The 22782-nt window shown below is 40.5% G+C and overlaps 1 protein-coding gene across 1 annotated transcript in view; it reads right to left on the minus strand.

Annotated features, from left to right (window-relative positions):
- Positions 1 to 22782, minus strand: part of LOC135777772 (ADP-ribosyl cyclase/cyclic ADP-ribose hydrolase 1) — a 232216-nt gene that overhangs the window by 145946 nt on the left and 63488 nt on the right. Inside the window, exon 4 of the mRNA XM_065288005.1 lies at positions 2160 to 2286. Within this exon, the coding sequence (XP_065144077.1) occupies positions 2160 to 2286 (127 nt within the window). The remainder of the gene's footprint in view (positions 1 to 2159; positions 2287 to 22782) is intronic.

Genomic DNA, 22782 nt, shown 5'->3' on the forward strand with positions numbered 1-22782 from the left:
TCGCATTCTCCTTCAGCGCGAACCTCTCGCTGCTCCGAAGAAGAATGGTAAATGGTAAATGGACTGCATTTATATAGCGCTTTCATAGACCAATGGCCATCCAAAGCGCTTTACAATTTTGCCTCACATTCACTCACACATTCATACACCGACGGCGGTGTCAGCCATGCAAGCTGGGGTTAGGTGTCTTGCTCAAGAACACCTTGACACTTGGTCAGGTGGAGCTGGGGATTGACTACAACCTTCCGATTTGTAGACAACCTACATGAACCACTAGGCCACTGCCGCCCCATAGAAGAAGCCTTACTCGCCATCGACACAAGCCCTGCAGCGGAATCCAGGCCTAGCGTCTTCCCCTGCCGCTTTCCGGATGAGAACCGAAGATAGCCTTCGCTTGCCGTGGTACGAGCCCTGTGCAGCGGACACATACCTGAAGAGGTCTCCCCTGCGGCCGTCCGGTAAGATCAATATTTTTAATATAAAGCTATTTATATTGTGTCGCCAGTCTGGGACCTCCCACGCCGAAACCACTCTCATTTGCACGGCTGTTCTATCTATGTTACGTGCTACCCCTACTGTTCCTCTCTCGCTGAGATGAGCAAACGGCGAGCCGTGAGACTAAGATAGATGCATAGACAAGCACACACGGGCTGATCCCCCCCCTGTGTTCTGTCACAAGGCAACCGTTCATGCTTTACACTCACAGAGTCCCTCGCTCCTCCCACACTCAGCGGCGAGATCTCTTTCAGCAGCTCGGTGGGCTGGCATGCTCCTATGAATTTCCCTCAGAGTGCGTCACCGTTTGGAAAACGCTCATACGATGCATGGCTGTTCTATCTGTGTTACATGCTCCCCCCTGCTGTTCCTCTCTCGTTGAGATGAACAAGCGGCGAAGCCGTGGGACTTAGATAGATGCATAAGACAAGCAAACACGGGCGGGTTCGGCCCCTGTTCTCTGTCACAACACAGCCACTCATGCTCTACGCTCGCGGAGTACCTCGCTCCTCCCTCCTCAACCGTGAGGTCTTTTCAGCGGCTTATTAGAGTTAGCACATGGTTTTACGGGCTCCTTGCCTCTAGTGCAGCCATCTATTGTTCAGCGATCACAGAGCTTCACGCCCCTCCCCTCGTGGAGCGGCGCAATCTCTTTCGTCGGCTCGATAGGGCGAGCACGCCGTTATTGGAGCACTAAGAACACTTTATTATAGAGCCTAACCGGTCTGGGTCTGTCTCACTCCATTAGAGCTCGCAATGCTTGTTTTGCCCTGACATTTCTCTCTAGGTTAGATGGAATCAGAGGCAGAGTGAATTTGTTTGACAATATGCTGAGGCCCGAACACCTCCCTTTATTCAGTCCCATCCTATATCAGTGAAGTGAATATTGGTACATCTATTATATACCCCAGTTTTTCTGCCCTTTTACTCAACGGCAATACCGCGGGCCTCACGGCAGACTTCTCCTCTGCATAGACGGGTTAAAGTCTGACATCAAACCACCAAGACAAACTGCTCTGCCAGCTCTGGCCTTATTCGCAGCATAGCTGCGTCGGCAGCAGAGAACAGACTGTCTGGGAGAAAAAGGGTTAAGTCGCGCCTCGGCTGGACTGCCCTAAAATATTTTTGTGCGCTCTGTCACAATGTGTTTAGTTTTATGACGCTCGGGAAGCACGTTTAACACCAGAGTGGGTGTGCTCAGCGAGCTCACTAACGTGACTCTGGACTTACTTAATTCTCACACACCCGCGGCGCGCTCGGTGATCTCGCCATCTTTTGCTATGTTATGTGCTTCCTGGTGCATTTAAAACCGCACCGTTTGCGCGTTAACATTTTATATGGTGCTTACACTTTTGCTTTAAAGCTGTGAATTTGCCGGATATAGGGCCACATGCAGTGTCTCCCCGGTAAGGCACTTAGTCCGTTGTGTATGCACGGCTTTATGAGACTGCGCAATGTTTAGTGAACCGTATTGAAAGGGAATGATAAGGTTACTCACGTAACCCTGGTTCCCTGAAATAACGGGAACGAGCATTGCGTAGCTGGCCGTGCTACAAACGCCCTACGCAGCGAGCTTGATATTAAACATGTTCTAAGTTTAAAGTCTAAACACAGCTACGTTTTTTGTGTGTAAACAACTGATTGTTCTTGGAATTAACCATTACCTGATCACATGGTAAAATCTGAGCTGTGGCACGGAACATTCTTTTGTAGTCTTTCACTCTTATATTGCAGGATGATCTCCTGACAACAGCTTTTTCAAACTCCTGCCAAATCTCTTCACAGTCAAACCTATCAGAAGGAAATGTACATTGCACATGTGTCATAAAATGTTCATTTTATAAATACAGGAAATGCACTCCTGACATTTCCACAACAATCCACATGATGAAATAATGAGAGCATATTATGCAAATAAGAGGGAGAGTGTAAGCAGTGGTCACCAACCCTATCTGTCCTACGGAGTTCAGTTACAACCCTGCTAAAAAACAGCATACCAGCATTACCATGCTGGTTTGGTTTAGCTGCTGGTTATCGGCATACCAGCATATGTTTTATTTTGGTGCTCGTATGCTGGTGACCATCAGCTATGCTGGTAACCACTGCTTACACTTGCAGTATAAAACCGCCATCACACAGTAAAGTCCTCGTGATAAATTAACACTCAGTGTTTATATGGGAACCACCAGCAGAGTATTAAAAGTAACACTAAAGCAATGTTAGATTTCATTAACTATTCAAGTGTATGTGATATCAATGTGTGTTAACACTTTAGTTAGGTTTTGTTCAATGTAGCATGGTTTATATCTTGGGTATGAAATTATTATTCAATGTGATTCTAAACCCATGGCTTGACTTGTCTCAAATGAATCTACTTTTCATTTCCAGGGGCCTCATTTATAAAACCTTACTAAAAGTCTACATACACAAAAACGCCAAAAATAGTGTACGCAAGGCAAGTTTATTTGTATAGCACATTTCATTCACAGAGGTCATTCAAAGTGCTTTACATAGAAATGAGAAAACAAAAATTCAAAGATACATGAATTTAAAATATGAATTAAAAGAAAATAAATGTGATTTTAATTAAATGTGTGAAAAAGAATAAAACAGGAGTAAAAGTATAAAACAGTTAAAAATAAGAATAAAAACAAGGGAAATAAAAATAATAAAATAAAATAAACTCATGAAACATCACATGAAATGTGATGCGTACGTGAATCTGCCTCATATCCCGCCCTATACATGCCCATTTTTAACCATAAATAGTCAATGCAAATCACTTCCTTAATGCTGATCCTCAAATTAATGATAATTGGCATCCAATTGTTAGTTCGTAAGCTAAATGCGGTCAGCCAATAAACGCAAACCATTGTCGTAATCCTCGAGCATTGAAAGGACGCAGCATTACAATTTTACAATTTTATGTTGTAACACCTTGCCAAAATCACAGCATAAATGAAAGGTATCACTGAAATCAAATAAATTTGTGAAGTAGGTGCTGCCCGGCCTTCGCAGATCCAGCGTGCCTCACATCACCCTGGCCCCAGACGTTCGCAGGCGAATTTAATTGCAGCGATCGAGCACACGATGCAGCTTCATGTACCGCATTCGGGTGAACAGAGACGCCATCGCCTAGCATGAAAACAATAAGACTCCGCTTCTTATTGTAACCTGCACTACTTGCCACATGTACAGTTTAGCTTCTTTCGTCAGCATAGAGGGTTTTACATGTGCTAAGGTTGCAGAACTAGAAGTGCGCATCCGAACGCTAGTTGACCATAGAAAGACCGCTAATGTTAATGTTACAAACACTGTTTCGGGTGCGCCTATTGTTAAACCTAATACACATGGCTCGGTTCCGACTTCAGAGTCAAGGCAGCTGACTAACTGGGGGACTGTCAGGCGGCATAGTCACATACGGTGCTCAACTAACTCTACTGTAGTAATATCTAACAGATTTTCTCCACTCAGCAATACACCGGCTGAGACATCTCTTAAAAGTGCCCTGGTTATTGGAGATTCTATACTCAGGAACGTTAACATTGAGAAACCAGCCACCATAGTCGAATGTATACCGGGAGCCAGAGCGTCTGACATTAGATCCAAACTTAAAGTGCTGGCTAATGCTAAACGTAAGTTTTCTAAGATTGTTATTCACGCTGACACGAATGACACAAGGCTCCGCCAGTCGGAGATCACCAAAGATACTATTAAAGAGGTGTGTGAAATTGCAAAAACAATGTCAGACAATGTAATTTGCTCTGGTCCCCTCCCCACCTACCGGGGTGATGAAACTTATAGTAGATTAGTGTCTCCTCATGGCTGGATGTCAAAGTGGTGCCCTCAACATAACGTAGGGTTTATAGACAATTGGAAGCATTTCTGGGGAAGACCTGACCTGCTAAAGAGAGATGGCCTCCATCCGTCTCCGGAAGGAAGTGCTATACTGTCTAGAAATCTGACCAATAGTCTTAATTTTCATATTGTCTGACTATCCAGGGCCCAGGCCAGGAAACAGACAGATCGGCTTACCCATCCGTCTGTTAGGTGCCTTGATATGTCAAGATCACATATATCCCAGCACTTAGAGCCTTTTTTACCAGAAAACCAACACATTTCGACTGTGTCTGTTCCTTGAACAAATAAATACAGAGCACCGTTTACCTCGTCTCGTACAAATCTTATTAACATAAAATTAGAACACAAATACATTGACAGATGAAACTCAAATGTTAAAATTCGGCCTTCTTAACATTAGATTGCTTACCAATAAAGAACCTATTTTCAAGAAATAACTACAGACCAAAACTTAGATGCACTCTGTTTAACAGAGACCTGGCTTAAAGCAGACGATTACATCAGTTTAAACGAATCCACCCCACAAGACTATTTTTATACACACGAACATCGATTAAAGGGGAGAGGGGGTGGTGTAGCTACAATATACAACAAAATATTTAAAGTAAACCATAAATCCAAACTAAAATTTAATTTGTTTGAAATAATACTGTTAAATATGGAAATAAATGATCGTAACAACCAAGCGTGCCACACAAGCCCTGAAAAGTGAAGCCAAAACATCTCGATCGCCCCCCAGTGACTGGTCCCAGTATAGGTCATAAACCCCACCTCCCCATGTTATTCAATGGGACTTGAGACCAACTAAAAAAATGTATTACACTTCAATTATCTTTTTTCTGAACCTGGTTTCTGTCATTTATTGTAGTTTTCACTACAAAGTATCACACTGATGTAAATTCAAATGTTTGTTTTTAAAATAAGTTTGTGTTTAGTTAGTTATTTAATGATATAAAAACGGTGGTGTCACGTCATGATTGACAGCTGTGATATCGTGTGATATGCGCATTCTGCGAGAGCGAGGGCGGGGTTTTGATTTCACGGCTTCACTTCCTGCTCACTACTGCGCATGACTGGTCCCGAAAACGCTACTGCGCTGATTTAAGACCCAAGATGTCAGTGTCATATCGGGACACTGGCAGCTTCACTTTTCACCAATGGAAGGGAGCGAACAGGCGTTGTCCATCTTTTTTTTACAGTCTATGGTAACAACAAACAACTTTCGTTCATTTTAGCTACCATCTACAGGACTCCGGGCCACCACACAGATTTTCTTAAAGAAATAGCAGATTTCCTGTCTGAGCCTACAGTCACTGTAGATAATGCTTTTATCGTTGGTGATTTTAATATCCATGTGGATAACCCAAAAGATGCATTAGGACGTGCATTTATGGATGTTCTAAATTCTCTCTGTATTAGACAAAACGTGTTAGGGCCCACGCATACTCGTAAGCACACATTAGACTTAATTCTGTCACTCTGACTCAATATTATTGACATCGAAATATCACCCCAGAGCGATGCAGTTTCAGACCATTGCCTTGTGTCATACACTGTACTTCTAGATAGGATCACTCAGTCTACAACATGCTACAGATTAGCCAGAACAATAATTTCCACCACTAAAGATAGCTTTACTAGCACTCTTCCAGACCTGTCTCAAATGCGACGTAGCAGATAACCGTGAAGATTTGGATATTGTAATAGAAAACCTGAACAATGTTGGTTCTAGCACGCTGGATGCCGTTGCTCCCATTCGAAAAAAGAGAATCAAAGAAAAACCGCCAGCTCCATGGTATGACCATCATACTGCAGCCCTTAAAAAAGTAGCTAGAAAAATGGAACGAAACTACCGAAACACAAAGTTAGAGGTATGGAGTGCAGCATGGAAAGAGAGTGTTCAACACTACAGACAGGCTATAAAAACCGCCAGATCTACCTATCTCAGCAAGCTTATTAAAGAAAATCATAACAACCCTCGTTTCCTCTTTAGCACAGTTGCGAAACTGACTAGAAACAAAGAACAAACAGAAACCAATAATAAACTCCAACACAATAGTAACGACTTCATGAACTTCTTTACTAACAAAATTACGGTTATTAAGGAAAACATAGAAGCTACGCAAGCAGCCACCACTCTACCCAATAGTACATTCAACACTAGATTACCATACAATAATTTTGAGTCATTTAAATCTACTACAATAGAAGAGCTCTTTAAATTAGTAACATCATCCAAATCATCGTCCTGCATATTAGACCCCGTTCCCAATAAAAATAACTTAACCTCTTGAAAAGCACCCCCAATCTGGCCCGAAACCATGAAAATACCTACTTTCACTAAAAGGGCTGTTTTTACTAAACCATTTATAGTATAAGCATAACTGTGGTATCATTAGATAGAAGACACTTTGAGCTTCGTTTTCCATGTTTCAAAATTATTTTAAGATTAAAAAAAAAAAGTTAGAGAGGCTGAAGTACATTGTAATAAAATTTTTTTGCATAACATCTTTTTTAACACTAAAAATCTTAATGATAAATATATGTGTGAAACCTATAAATGCAATGAGGCCAAAGCCACAAGTCTAAAGAAGTTATATTTCACGTTTGAAGTCAATAGACCCAAAAATGAGGTTCTTGCAAGAGTTTTTGTAAGACTAGTGCCTTTTCTAAGTGACAGTCAGCCACAAAATAAAAGTCTTTTGTTAACATGCATACACGTTCGTTCTTTTTATTGTTTATCCTTATATAAGCGTATAAAATGCCGTATCCACACCAGGAAATAAAGCTTCACACAAAGATCGTTGAATTCGTGTTCTAATTGGCTACACGTTCTGTCTATCAATATTTTCCATGAAGTCATTGGAGGAACGCGCGAGTCAGATGACGTCACGATATTAGACAGCGCTGTTTGGATATTATGTATTATACTCCCGCTTACTTGTACAATCATGTTTGAGCGCTGGTTTTGAACGCAAGTGTGCTCTCATATACAAGTGTTACGATGTAAATAGTCCTCAGATTGTATATTATAATCTATTACAAGACGTGCATCTGAAATCTGATGTAAACAATGGAAAATATATCCATATTTCACGGATTATACGCATTTGTGGACAAAACTGGTCATTGGATGTACTTTGTTGGAGAGTTTTTATGGGTTATTCACACATCTGAAACAGACTGGATTCGATTCGCGTTCCTTATACCAGCACAAAGGTAAGGAGTCAGTTTATATTATGCATGTTGTTATCTGGACTTCTGTAATAAAATACTATATTTATGATACTAGAGCAATTTAATCTCAAAACGGACACCATACACTGACGCTAAACCCTTAGACCTTTTAAACGATGTATAGTAGTGTTATTATTATTGTTGTTTGTACACAGTAGGCTATATATATATATATTGTTAGCAGAATTAAAAAAAACTGACGTCCTTCCGTCCGCGAGCTAGTGCGCGTCGAGAGGTTAAAGATATTTAGTACTGTGTCAGACACTACAGAAAAACCTCTTTAACTCATCACTAGAATTAGGATACGTTCCAACAACTTTCAAACTAGCAGTTATTAGACCACTCATTAAAAAACCAAAACTTTGACCAGGGACATCTTAATAACTTTAGATTAGGGGTGTCAAACTCAAGGCCCGCGGGCCAATTCCGGCCCGCCCCCTCATTTCATCTGGCCCGCGAGAGCTTACAAATTATGTTAATTATGTGGCCCGCAAGAGTTTACAGATTATTTTATTGTTATTATAAGTTTTATTTTTTGCAGGTTATTTCCTACATTGATTTTTTAGCAGCCACCAAACTAATTTTTGTCCCGCCAAAGTATTTTTGTAATATAATTATATTGATTATGTTGATGATTGCATGAGAGAGAACAAGCAGTACCTCACACGCGCGCACTACTAGAGTGGCCGTGTCTTAATGCGAAAGCTGCAGCGTCCGGAGGTCGCGTTTACAGGCTGCATACGTCATCAAGACTGTCTTGTTTCAGAATATTAACAATTATAAAGTTAAATATTATTCTTCGTTTATAGTAAATTGTTGTAATATGCGTATGACGTGCAAATGTAATGGTTAGTTAACTTAAATAAACCAGGCTTGATGACGCTGCATATGCGACCTCCGCAGGCTGCAGCCTTTGGATATAGAAACGGACAGTATCTTTCGTTCCCTCTCTCGCGCAAGCACACGCGTATCCAGTGAGAAAATGTTTTCCGTCTCGTTTACAGAAATGTGTCGCGATGACCAGTAGGGATTAGTTTACAACGCGTCTATTCCCGCTAAATACACAAACTAATGACTCATCTGAATCGATTACTTTTAATAAATGATTGAAACTATTGATCTGTAGCCTACAACGCAGAACTCATGAGACGTCAGTCAATCAGACACTCAAAGCCAGGTAAAAAAAATCACAGCTTTTTTGCAGAGAGGGCAAGAAATGACAAGCAAGAGTCTAATAAATGCATATTGTGGTGGAGATTGTAAAACAGATTAGTACCTTAAAATGCCTCTCATTTTATTACCTGCACAATGAAGGATAACAGAACATTTTGAGTGTACTCACATACAACATGTGTTTTTGTCACCACAATAATTTTTAAAATAATCTGTAGAATGGTTGTACTGTATACACTTTGTCATTATTTGCCTGGGCTTCTACTTTCAAAGCTAGGTATTAATTGAGTTATTAACAAAACCAATAGTAAGCAAATGCAGAGAAAATTATGCAATGTACAGTAATAAAAGAGTTGATACATTCATACAGTCGTTCAAATACAACCGGCCCTTTGAGAGTAACCGTAATGCTGATGTGGCCCGGGATGAAATTGAGTTTGACACCCCTGCTATAGACCAATCTCAAATCTACCTTTTCTTTCTAAAATATTAGAAAAGGTAGTGGCAAGCCAGCTACGCACATTCATAGCAAATAATAATACACATGAAAAGTTCCAATCAGGATTCAGGCCACTCCATAGCACAGAGACTTACTAGACCTTAGTGCAGCCTTTGACACAATAGATCACATAATCTATATGTTACCTCTAGGAGACATTATCAGGAAACATAACATAAGTTTTCACTGCTATGCGGAAAATACCCAGCTTTACATCTCGTCACATCCTAGCGAAACAAACCAGTTTGCTAAGCTAACAGACTGCATTAGTGATATAAGGGACTGGATGGGACATAACTGTCTTATGCTAAACTCCAATAAGACTGAGATATTTATTATTGAACTGAATCGCTCCAAACATAATATGTCAGATTACAAGTTGCCCATAGATGGCTGCACGGTGGTGCCATCTTCCACGGTTAAGAATTTAGGCGTGATGTTCATCAGCAATCTATCTTTCGAAAGTCATATCGCCAACGTCTGCCGCACAGCATTCTTCCATCTTAGAAATATCTCAAAAATATGCCATATACTGTCTACATCTGACGCAGAGAAGCTTATCCATGCTTTTATGACCTCTAGAATAGACTATTGTAACTCGTTACTCGGGGGATGTCACGCAAATCAGGTAAACAAGCTACAGCTGGTTCAAAACGCCACCGCTAGAGGTAGTAGATCCTTCTCCTACTGAGCTCCTAAGCTCTGGAATGATTTACCAAATAATGTTCGAGTATCAGACACAGTCGATCAATTTAAAGCTAAACTTAAAGGTGCTCTAAGCGAATTGAAGCGTTTTAGACCATAAAACATTTTTTGTTACATACCGGAAACATCTCCTCACTATCTGCTTGCTGCCTGTCCGCTGATCAAACTGTAAAAAAACGCGATCTCTGTAGACAGCCCAGGCTTCACAAACGGCAATATCAACAAATGGCCAAACCTAGCATCACAAAACAAAACAAAGTATTCCAGCCAATAAACGACAAGAAGGATTTGGGGGTGGGGGTTGGGCGCGTTCATGAAAGCACGGAAGGGAGGGGGAGGAGTTAGCTACGCTCCGTCTGTTTGAAAACAGTTTCAAACGTCAACAATAACTAATGTCTCGCAGATTCGCTTAGAGAGCCTTTAAGACATTCTTCTTTAACAAAGCATTCACATAAAATGTCCTTGTCCCGCAATAGTTAGTTTGTCTAGAACAAAGCACTCACATACCTCATATGGGTAATATACTATTGCCGCAATAGTTAGCCTGTCTGGAACCGAGCTGACTTAAACCACTATAATGTATGACACTTGCATTACATGTGAACAGCCCCTACACTAATAGAATTCAGTTTCTCTCTCCCTGTCTCGTCCTCGACTCTGAGGAGAATGAGACAAACAGACCAAGTTCCTGCAGCTGCGAAGGTCATCACACCACTGATCTACTGACCGTCCTTCAACGAGATGCCCAGGCAATGCCTGACCAGTGACCACCTGCAGAACCAGTTTAACTCGCTTACCCGTTCACATACCCCGATAGTATTTATATTTATAAATATATATGTATCTCTCTCAAGGGTTTTTCCCCTCCTAGGAGTTTTCCCCACTGGACTAGCCAGAAGGGTTTTTCTGCTAGGGGTTTTTTTCATCCCCTGGAGAGTTCGCCACCTTTGGCTTAACATACTTTACTGTATACGTTACATTATCACTACGCTCGCTTTTCTATGCTTTTCCTACATCTATGACTGTAAAGCTGCTTTGAAACAATAAAAAATTGTGAAAAGCGCTATATGAATAAAATTGAATTGAATAGAACCAGTCTAGTTTTGACAGGAGCGTATGTTTTTCACGTGTTTGGGAAATGGAATTATTATAGATGCTGCATATTTCTGATGGACAGTTGGATAGTAAACAGTCTGACAGGGTGGAATACCTTATTTAATCAGAGGAAGCAGACAGAACCACAGAACAGATTTTATATAGATGTAGGAAAACTAAAACTGAAGTTAAGGAGTTTGAGATCTGAAAAAAGCAAAATCAGTTCCACTGACAAGAATATTATATAAGCCAGATGTACATATAAGGTCCAATATATGGCCCCTGAAGTGAGTAGCAAGAGTTAGACTGAAACCGTGTGTTCATGTATATTAAAGTCACCAAGAAAAATTATAGAAGAACTGACATTTCTTTGTGCTTCGCTACTGTTCGGACGCTCTTGCTTACTGCTCTGCGCTTTGCTCTATCGTTTTTTATATTTTATCTTATAATTTTAACTTCAGCAATCAGCAGAGTGCTCAAACAACAAAGCTTGGGATCAACGTTAAACTTTTGGGACTGGAGGATTACAAAAAAGTGGAATTTTTCATCTTTTCACCGCCATCAGCTTACATTCCAGAAAGAAAAACACAGCTGCCTTCATTCAAAAGGATAAGAAAAAGAAATGCCTCATCAAAAATCTACTTGCTGCACAAACTGCCACAGACTTTTACAAAGGATTGCTGTTCTTGAAACAAAGTTACTTACAGGACTACAAAACCAGACGGAACACACAACAGAGCTTCGTCATCATGGACGCCCTCAGCATACAGCCGGTGAGTCCCATAAATCTAATGATCAACACACTAATCAAATGGTACAAACAGTGAGTGTATTGGCCTTCCAATGGTTCTTAACAGTCTAAATTAAGGCTGTGGATCGAGTGAACAGGTGGTCCCTCTGTATGCACTTCCAACACTTTCTTTATGCAAAAATATATCCATTTATTTAAAGGTTGAACAGGCTTGACATTTCCTATAATATTACAACTTAAATGCTACATAAGTGAGAAAAGTGGTCAAAAGATTGTTTTAACCACCTTCACATGACCCCACATTTGTGTTGCCTGTTTCCTAACTCAAACAAAAAACAACTCCCTAGGCCTTTCCCCGTTGCACCTGTATTCCATATTACCGTAAAACTAAGAGTAAATAGGCACACACATTTAAACCCATACCAAATAACACATACATTCAAAACCATTAAATAATAACTATAGAAAAACTTAAGTGCTATTACTTAGAGCATGATTATGCAAATGAAGGTCAAAAATAACAAAATGGCTACGACATTCCGGCCCCTAATTCTTGTACTACAAGCAATTACAACATAAAACATAAGTAGCCATTACAATGCACTATGCAGTATTAAACAAATGCAAGATACGATGCACATTATTAATTAAATGCAATAGAATATATACTGCATGTTAGTAGTCATTTTCATTTACTTAGACAATTTTTCAAATTCACTAATAAATTCAGTAAGCAAAACACATAAATTACATAAGTTTTTTTTTTTTTATTGTTCCAAAAAGTTCCAAAAAGTGGCAAAAGTTCGAAAGCTATGCTAATGTATGTACTGTAAGCTTGTGTTCAAAAAAGTGTATGTTGCACAATGAGATGTAGAGCATGTCAGTTAATGAGAATCAGTGTATGCAGAGTCAGAGGTTCCAGAACTTGACTCAGTTGAAGACAGACATTCATTATTGCCTTTACGTTTTCTCCATCAGTAAACAGATCTTGTTGATTGGCCTTTCCAATTCACTTGTCTGGGTCTTGATATGGACACGCCGAACAAATCCTTTAGAATCCGCCATGGCTTTAGTGATGCGTCCTATTGGCCAAGAATTTCTTGGTGCAGATTCATCCAAAATGACAACATCTCCAACAGGAAAGTTTCTGTAAATATTGTTCCATTTTTGTCGCTCTTGCAACATGGGGAGGTATTCCCTCACCCATCTTTTCCAGAATAGATCCGTGATGTATTGGACCTGTCTCCAACGACGCCGAACATACAAGTCCTTTTTTTGGAATAAACCAGGCGGCAGGATAGGTTTTCCCTTTAGTTGAAGTAAATGGTTGGGGGTTAAGGCTTCAATATCATTAGGATCATCTGAAGAGGGAGTAATAGGACGGTCATTCAATATCGCCTCCACCTCACAAAAAATGTCTGTAATGCTTCATCATCCAAAACCTGTTGCTTTACCACTGAGGATAACACCTTTTTCACGTCCTGAATCAAGCGCTCCCACACGCCTCCATGATGGGCCCCATATAGAGGGTTGAAGGTCCATCTAATTCCATCCTGTGCTAAGCGGTTTTGGATTTTGCTATGATTCAGTTCTGAGATGGCTTGCTTTAACTTGAGCTGACACAGTTTGTTCCATTGTCTGACCGAATTTCCTTAACTTGCCCTCTGCGGCAGATAAATCTTCTTATTGCATTTATACAGGAATCTGTATCAAGAGAATGCGCCACCTCAAGGTGGATTGCACGACAAGTAAGGCAAGTGAACAGAACTCCGTACCTTTTCACGAAGCTTCTGCCTCTCTTTACTTCCATTGGTCCAAAGTAATCCATACCAACATGTGTGATCAGCTGAAATCCTATCAGTAGGAAGATCAGCCATTTTTTGCTCACCTGGTTTTTGTTGTTGTCTTTGGCATGTCAAGCACTCTCTAATGATCTTTCTAGATGCTGAGTTGGCATGAGGGATCCAGTAATGACGATGAAGGGTGGAAAGCATGTGGTTTCTTCCTTTATGGCCAACTTTTTCATGAACATATTGAAGAATGAGTTTTGAAATATGGCTGGCTTTTGGTAAAATTGCAGGATGTTTTGATTCTTCTGGTAAGGCTGACTTGCTCAATCTCCCACCCACTCTTAACACTCCATCAACAACAACTGGGTCTAGCTTATACAGATGGCTTGACTTCTTAACAGCACCAGAGCTCAAGGCCACCATTTCATCCCTGTAGAATCTTCTTTGCTCAAAGCATATCACAGCCTCCTCTGCCATAGATAGGTCATCAGCTGTGAGTTGCAGTTTCCACTTGTTATCTTGTTTAACACCAGATTGATTTCCATTCTTTATGTTCTGTTTTTCCTTTATTTTCAAATGAAGCCTTTCCTTAACTTTTAAGATCCATGCCACAGTTCTTCTGAGCTTTGTCCAACTGGAAAAGTATATCAGCAGCTTAGTGGTGGGACACATCTCTTGATTTAATACAGCTGCGCATGAAAAGATTTCATCCCTCCCTTCTGAATCAGCATCTTGATGGACAGATGTTAAATCCACAACAGCAGGCCACTGACACTGAGGTTTTGTTAGAAAATCAGGGCCTTTGATCCATGTTGGAAATTTGAGGAAAGAACTTACTTTTATGCCTTGAGAGGCTGCATCAGCAGGATTCAGTTTGGAGTTAATGTGTCTCCACTGAGTGACACTGGATTGGGCTCTAATAAAGGATTAGACACATAGGTGTTAAAACGTGCTGTTGTATTTGAAATGTATTTCAGCACAGTCATACTGTCTGATCAGAAGACTGAATCACTCAGATTTAACTCTAGATGAGTTACCAGCATCTTATCTAAGCGCACAGCTAAAACTGCGGCTGTAAGCTCCAACCGGGGTATGGTGACTTGTTTAAGCGGTGCCACTCTTGCTTTGCCAATAACAAAGGAAACACACACTTCTTGCTTGCTATTCAGCAGTCTAAGGTATGAAACAGCACCAAATCCAACCTCACTGGCATCACAAAAGTGATGCAGCTGTGCCATAGTGACCTCACCAAAATCTTTGGGTGTGAAACATCTTCTAATATTAAATGTGTTCAGCAGAACTAAATCATCCACCCATCTTTGCCAAGCTTGTGCTGTATCCACAGAAACTGACTCATCCCATCCCAACTTCTTCTTGCACAGGTGTTGAAGAATTTGTTTTGCAGTGAGAATTACTGGAGCTAAGAAGCCCATGGGATCATAAATAGAACTTACAGCCGACAGAATTCCCCGTCTTGTCAGCGGCTTATGTTTGTCCATAATGCTGAAGGTGAAGACGTCCCGTTCAACATCCCACTGTACTCCCAAAGCTCTTTCCATAGGGAGCTGGTCCCGGCAGAGGTCCAGTGTCTTTACACATTTAGCTCTGTTTTCTTCAGGGATCTCAGAAAGTACAGAACGATGGTTGCAGACCCACTTGTCCAGTCTGAAGCCTCCTTTAGCACATACCTCAGTAAGCTGTTGGTAGAGAGATATCGCCTGCCTTACGGAATACACAGACTTAAGGCAATCATCAACATAGAAATTATTCTTGATTGTATTGATTACCTCTTCTGGGTAGAGATGTTGGTTGTCATCAGCCGTCTTTAACAGAGCATAAGTGACGCAGCTGGGGGAGGACACGGCTCCGAAGATGTGAACTAACATTCTGTGCTCGGCAAGTTTTTTGGTGATATCGCCATCAGGCCACCAGAGGAAATGAAGATAATTAATGTCTTCCTTCGCCACTCTGACTTGATGGAACATGCCTTTAATGTCTGTCATGAGAGCAATTGGACCTTGACGAAAGTGAATGAGCACGCCTAGCAAAGTGTTTGTCAAATCGGGTCCTTGTAAAAGCTCATTATTCAGTGAGGTTCCAGCAAAAGTTGAGGCACAATCATAGACCACACGCAGCGTTTTCTTATGAGGGTGATAGACACCATGATGTGGTACATACCACACTTTCCCATCTTCATGTTCCAGTTGATCCTGTGGTATAATCTCTGAATGTCCTTCTGCCATCACTTTATTCATGAATTCTTTATATTCATCATAAAATGATTGGTCTTTCTTAAACTTTCTGAGTAAGTATTGTGACCTCAGCTGGACCACATGCTTATTGTTGGGCATTTTCACATTTGACTTTCGAAAAGGTAATTTCAAGTGGTAATGGCCATCTTTGAGCACTACTGACTTTGACATGATATCCATGAACTGTTTGTCTTCCACAGACATTTCGACATGCTCACAATGCTATTCAGAAAAATCTTGGTTATATTGCCTGACAAACATTTCTTCCAAATTACTTATAGAGATACGGTTCACATAAACAGAAGCATCATCATGTTCATTACTATCTACACTAGGACTGAGTGAACCATTGATGACCCACCCAAGAATAGTTTTCACAGCATAGGGACCACTACCCTCACTGTTAACTATTTTCCATGGTACCAATGCTTTAGGAGTGTTCACACCAATAAGCAGCCCAATGCTTGCATCTATTGGTGTTAATTCTACATCTTTCAAGTAAGGCCATTTTCTTAAATCTTCCTCTTTAGGAATGTTTTCTCTCGTGACAGGAATTGACTTTTGGGTGTATACATCTGGCAATCTCAGATATGCATTTTCTTTTAAAGCAGCTACTTCCAAACCAGGGACTTTATAGCTACTCACAGGTCTTTCCTGCCCCATTGTCTTAAGCAATATTTCCACTTTCTTTCCATTTGCATTTAGCTCCATCATCAATGATTCTGTGCAAAAAGTTGCAGAGCTGCCTGGATCCAGAAATGCATAGGTCTCCACAACTTTGGTTCCTTTGTGCAACTTTACCTTTACTGGGACGATGGACAATGCACATTCTTTTGCTCCGGCCCCAATATCTGAGTTTAATGAAACCATAGCACTTGACATTGATGCTTCTTTAGATACCCTTTTCAGAGATGGTCTTGAAATGTCTTGAGATTCAATGTGAAGGACTGTTGGGTGATTCTTATGACAAGTCTGGCATGACAAACGTTTTGGACAGCTCTTACTCATGTGCCCTTTTCTTAAGCAGCCAAAGCATAGACCATTAGTCTTGATAAACTCTATCTTTTCTTTATTGAGCTTCTGCTTGAATGATTCACACATCTCCATGGAATGATCTCTCTCACAAAACAAACACTGGGTTAGAAAAACATTTCCATGTGTAGAGTTAACTGGTCATGGACTAATTTGAGTTTGTTAATTGCCTGTTCAGACACTGGAGCAACAGAGGTAGCAAAGCTACTGCCTTTAGGTTTGTAAGCTGACTTTGTTGCTTTTGGAGTAACCCTTTCTTTTGGGTTCTGGGTCTCACCAAAGACAGGATCAAATGCAGCTCTCACTTGCTTTTCAAGGAACTCCAGTAGGTCTTTGAATGTAGCTCTGCGGTTGCGCTTCTCTCTTATGTTGCAAACGATCGTTAGCCATTTGTCTCGAAATCTGAAAGGCAATTTTGACACAAGAATCCTCATATTGGTTGAATTTTCCAGCTCTTCAACAAAACCGGCTTCATCCATTGTGTTAAAACAGCTTCTCAAAAAGAATGTGTATGATCGCAAAGCTGAAACATCATCTGGCTTTATAACAGACCAATTCAAAGCCTTATCCATATAAGCAGAAGTTATTTTAACTCTGTTTCCAAAATTCCATTCAAGCTGCCCTTTTGCTTCTTCATAAGCGGTTTGTGGATCCATGTGCATACAACTCCGCACAAGGCTTCTGGGCTGTCCAGTTGTAAATTGTTCTAAATAATAAAGCCTTTCCTGCATATTATCAGTTTTGCTTTCTATTCCTTGCTCAAATGCTTTAATAAAGGATCTAAACTGCAGAGGATTACCATCAAAAAAGGGAATCTCAATAGATGGAAGAAGTGATAATCTCTCCTGTTTTAATAACATTTCAGTAATCTCATTTTGCTTTCTCATTACTTCAGCAAGAGCACTGATGCCAGAGTCAGGTTCATTGTACATTTGTTTTGTACTTTTTACCTCTCTTTTAACTGCTGATGTTAATGGTAGAGGTAAATTATCTGGAGCAAAGGACAAAGGTAACACAGGTGGAGATTTTTTCTGCAATCTTTGAGACTTTGGAACTGTTGCAGGCGGTGGCTCTTTAGACATTCCAGACGACGTTGTAACCGAGCTGCTTGAGCCAGCTTGAGACCTGGAATCCTTTGTCTGCGGTTCCTGCAATGATGTGAAAACCTGCACCTTTGCATCTGCTACAGCCAAATTTGTCATTATTGCCAATTTTTCTCTTCGTGCTTTTAACTGGGCTTCTTCATACTCAAGAGCATGCTTCTCTTGTAGAGCTGCTGCTTGTGCTCTTAAAGCAGCTCGTTCCACCTCAGCTTGTATGTGTGCTACTGACACTCTCGACGATTTGCTTTTCATACTAGAGGCTTTACTAGCGCTACCCGACGCCTGGCTGGGTGTGTTTGAAGAGGCTTTTTGTGACACTTGAGAAATACTATCATGAGGCTGAATTGTATCCACCTCATTACTTGGTTCTGCGCCTTCCACATTCATCCAAGCTTCCATTCTGTCCTAAAATGCTTTGAAATTAAGTAACTTAGGCTCATACCAATCGCTATGGTCCGTTTCTCTTTCATCCTCATTTAATAAACTTTGAACTGAAACTTTCAACTAAACTGTGCCAAATAATTATTAAAAGTGTCCAAATGTTCTTGAATTAAAGTTTTTGGTTCCCCAGCTTCAATAAGAGTATCAATCTCATTTCGTTTTCTTGTGATACAGCAGAGTTTCCCTCTTCGTTTTTTAATCAAACTAAAAAGTTATCTTTCTATATCAGCCTCTTTTTCGGGTTCCTTGTCCATTTTCAAACTGAAAGCTCAATACACTGGGTTAAGTAAATAATTGTCCAACAAAAAAGCTTCACTTCGTCTTTGTTTTAACTTGTTAACTGAATTCAATGCACTTATCAGCCATAAGTTTCAGTTCTTTGTAAATGAGATGCCATGCTACTCACAAACTTTATGTGTTTTCTCCAAATCCATTCGATGATGTTCCAGCAATCCAATGTAATCCACTTTCGAAGTTAAATTCCAAGTGTCCCAGTAAATAAAACAATCTTTTGACTTAAATGTATTGGCCTTCCAATGGTTCTTAACAGTCTAAATTAAGGCCGTGGATCGAGTGAACAGGTGGTCCCTCTGTACGCACTTCCAACACTTTCTTTATGTAAAAATATATCCATTTATTTAAAGGTTGAACAGGCTTGACATTTCCAATAATATTACAACTTAAATGCTACATAAGTGAGAAAAGTGGTCAAAAGATTGTTTTAACCACCTTCACATGACCCCACATTTGTGTTGCCTGTTTCCTAACTCAAACAAAAAACAACTCCCTAGGCCTTTCCCCGTTGCACCTGTATTCCATATTACCATAAAACTAAGAGTAAACAGGCACACTTACCGTAAAACTAAGAGTAAACAGGCACACACATTTAAACCCATACCAAATAACACATACATTCAAAACCATTAAATAATAACTATAGAAAAACTTAAGTGCTATTACTTAGAGCAGGGGTTTTCAAACTTTTTGTTTGTGTGGACCACTATTTGTAATCAAGAATTTTTGCGGACCACCTCATAATACTCATTATAAAATATGTCTACACAAAGTCCTGAATTTATCTGCACTTCTAAATAGGCTTACTAGCACTAAAACTATTACTGGTCATCACATCAGTACAACAGATTCTTAAAACATATTCTTAAAAAATATATTTTTCTTAATTTTGCCTTTACACGGACCACCTGCAGTACCCTCACGGACCACTAGTGGTCCGCGGACCACAGTTTGGGAATAGCCGACTTAGAGCATGATTATGCAAATGAAGGTCAAAAATAACAAAATGGCTACGACAGGGAGCAAGACCCAAAATCACTCGAGAAATCAGACTGTCACGAGCATCACATTTTGCCGCAGTAGCTTCCTCTACACCAGATACAGCTATGACAAGGATTGCAAACACTGACTTTCTACCACCACCTATACATCTTGAGAACAGATTTGAAATATTAATGAATATGAGTGAGGAATCCCCAAATGTGATAAATGTGATTGAACACCGATCAAATCAGCCAGCAGCTAACACTGATGCTAACCGCCGCTCAAGATCGAGCAGACAGCGGCACTCAGCGCAGAGCGCATCCGAGCCCAGAACTCTGATATTGGGCAACTCACTTATTATAAACATTATCAACAGGGACTCAACTACGTGCTGCCTTCCACAAGCAACTGTTTCTGATGTAAACAGGGAACTTCAAAACATTCTGATGAAACATAAGACTGTAAATCGAGTTGTCATTCATGTGGGGAAGAATGATATTCACAAAGAGCAATCTGAACTCCTTAAGAGGGATTTCAACAAACTTTTTGAAACACTCAGAACAGTGAAAGTTCAGCCATTCATCAGTGGACCACTTCCAGCAAGAGGAACAAATAGGTTTTCACGGTTGCTTGGACTTAATACATGGCTGCAAAAAACCTGCAACATAAAGGGACTGAACTTTATCAACAACTTCAATCTTTTCTGGAGTCAGAGACAACTATTTAAACAGGATGGCATCCACCCAAACAGACTGGGTGCAAGAGTGCTAAAGGACAATATCTCTTTCTCCCTTCATCATCCTTCAGCAGTGTGTGCCAATCTACTCAACCTGAATGGCACACACACATACCTGGACAGAGTATGAATGACCAAAGACCACTTCTTTTCAGCACCTGAATGAACATGCCGTCGACATATCCCACAAGGACAGAGATAACACCACGCAGCCACTGCTCATGGACACAATCTCAGCTGAGTCCTGCCCACAGAGCTCACCACAGTCAGACTGTGTCAGATTAGAACGGCTCCAAGATTCAGCACCCAAGGACGACTTTCTGGAAAACAGCCAGGGAAACCAGCACAACATATCACAGCCTCCGGTCACATCAGAGCAACAGGACTCCTCACTAGATATGTCATTCCTCTCTCCAGCATCCCCGCTATTGACCTTCTCCGGAAAAATGGAGGAACTGGTTTATGCTGGAACTAAACTATCCCACTCTATTGCTGCGAGCCCCCAGCTTTCGACCAGAAAACGGCAAGACCCACAACCACCAAAACCAGTGGGCCCAGCTCCCCCTCCTCGTCCTGTTAGAGCTCTTTGGTCTCAGACACAATGCCAAGACACACACCCTCCTCCATCTGCTGTAGGTGAACCTAAAACAACTGATAACGGCTCTCAGTGATATGTGTCAGGTTCCTGCTATGAAAATACTACTAGCTTTATCAAATGTTTACAAAAGCAGGAACTCAGTGTACCTATATCTTTCTCTATTTCTGTTTTAGTACATGATAGAAAGCCTAAGGCTGTATCAAACCAGGTGGCAAATCAATCTAATCTGCTGCCTGTGACATATCAAACTAAGATCTCTGTTAGGGAAAAAATTTGTACTGTTAAGTTAGCACTTTTAAACATCTGTTCACTTAAAAATAAATCACTTCTAGTCAGCGACTTAACCACAAACAACCTGGATTTTATGTTTCTAAATGAAACATGGCTAGAAGAAAGCTACAGTGCAACAGTCCTTAATGAAACAGCCCCTCCTAACTTTACTTTTATGAGTGTCTGCAGAACTGCTAGGAGAGGTGGAGGTGTAGCTGCTCTTTTTAAAGATGTCTATCAATGTAAGCAAGTGTCATTAGGGAATTACCCGTCTTTCTAGGTTTTGTGTTGAAAGGTACCCCACGCATTCTACTTATCATTATTTACAGGCCCCCAAAATACTCTCCAGCATTTGTTGTGGACTTTACAGAACTGTTATCAATGATTTCCTCAGAGTTTGACTGTTTTGCTATTGCTGGAGATTTTAACATTCACATTGATACGCCAGAAAGCATTATGGCAAAAGATGTCACATCTGTTTTAAATACTTTTGATCTGACTCAACATGTACATGGACCCACACACAATCGTGGACACACTCTAGATTTAATTATCAGTAAGGGTGTAAACATTTCATCAATTGTTATTAAGGATGAAGCACTGTCTGATCATTTCTGTATTTTCTTTGATATATTGATCCCTCCTACTATTGAAACTAAATCTGTGTCTGTCAAAAAGAGATGCTTAAATGAGAACACCAGTGTGCTATTTATGAAGGCTATATCTTTAACACCAAGCATATCTGCAGACTCTGTTGATTTTCTCCTTGATTCCTTTAATTCGAAAGTGAAGAGTGCAATCGATGATATTGCTGTGAAAGTCAGGAAGAAGAATGGCAGGCAAAAATCACCTTGGAGAAACTCAACAGAGGTGCAGAATATGAAGAGACAGTGCAGAAAAGCTGAGCGCATGTGGCGAAAGACAAAACTTGTAGTCCATTATAATATCTATAAAAACAGCCTTTGTGCTTTCAGTGTGGAACTAGGCAAAGCTAGACAGAGTTTGTTTTCAAATATTATAAACAGCAACATAAATAACACACGCACTCTTTTTGCTACTATAGAGAGACTAACACCCCCCCCCCCCCAAGTCACATTCCAAGTGAAATGCTCTCAGACAGCAAATGCAGTGAGTTTGTTAACTTCTTCTCTGAGAAAATAAATAATATCAGAAAGGTGATCAGCACATCCTTGAGCTGCGCCGGGGTCAGACAAGTCAGATCACAACATCAGAAAGTAGTTACTATGTCTGATTTCGAAGCAGTTGATGGTAAAATTCTGGAAGAAACAGTACAGCATCTTCAAACATCAACCTGCGCCCTTGACACAATCCCAACATCTTTTTTCAAAAGTGTCTTTAACTGTTTAGAAGAAGATCTCCTAGAAGTGGTAAATTCATCACTTATCTCTGGGACTTTTCCAAAGTCCCTTAAAACTGCAGTTGTTAAGCCCCTCCTGAAAAAGAGC

This window comes from Paramisgurnus dabryanus, chromosome 22 (assembly GCF_030506205.2).
Source record: "Paramisgurnus dabryanus chromosome 22, PD_genome_1.1, whole genome shotgun sequence".
In the NCBI taxonomy this organism is placed as follows: domain Eukaryota; kingdom Metazoa; phylum Chordata; class Actinopteri; order Cypriniformes; family Cobitidae; genus Paramisgurnus; species Paramisgurnus dabryanus.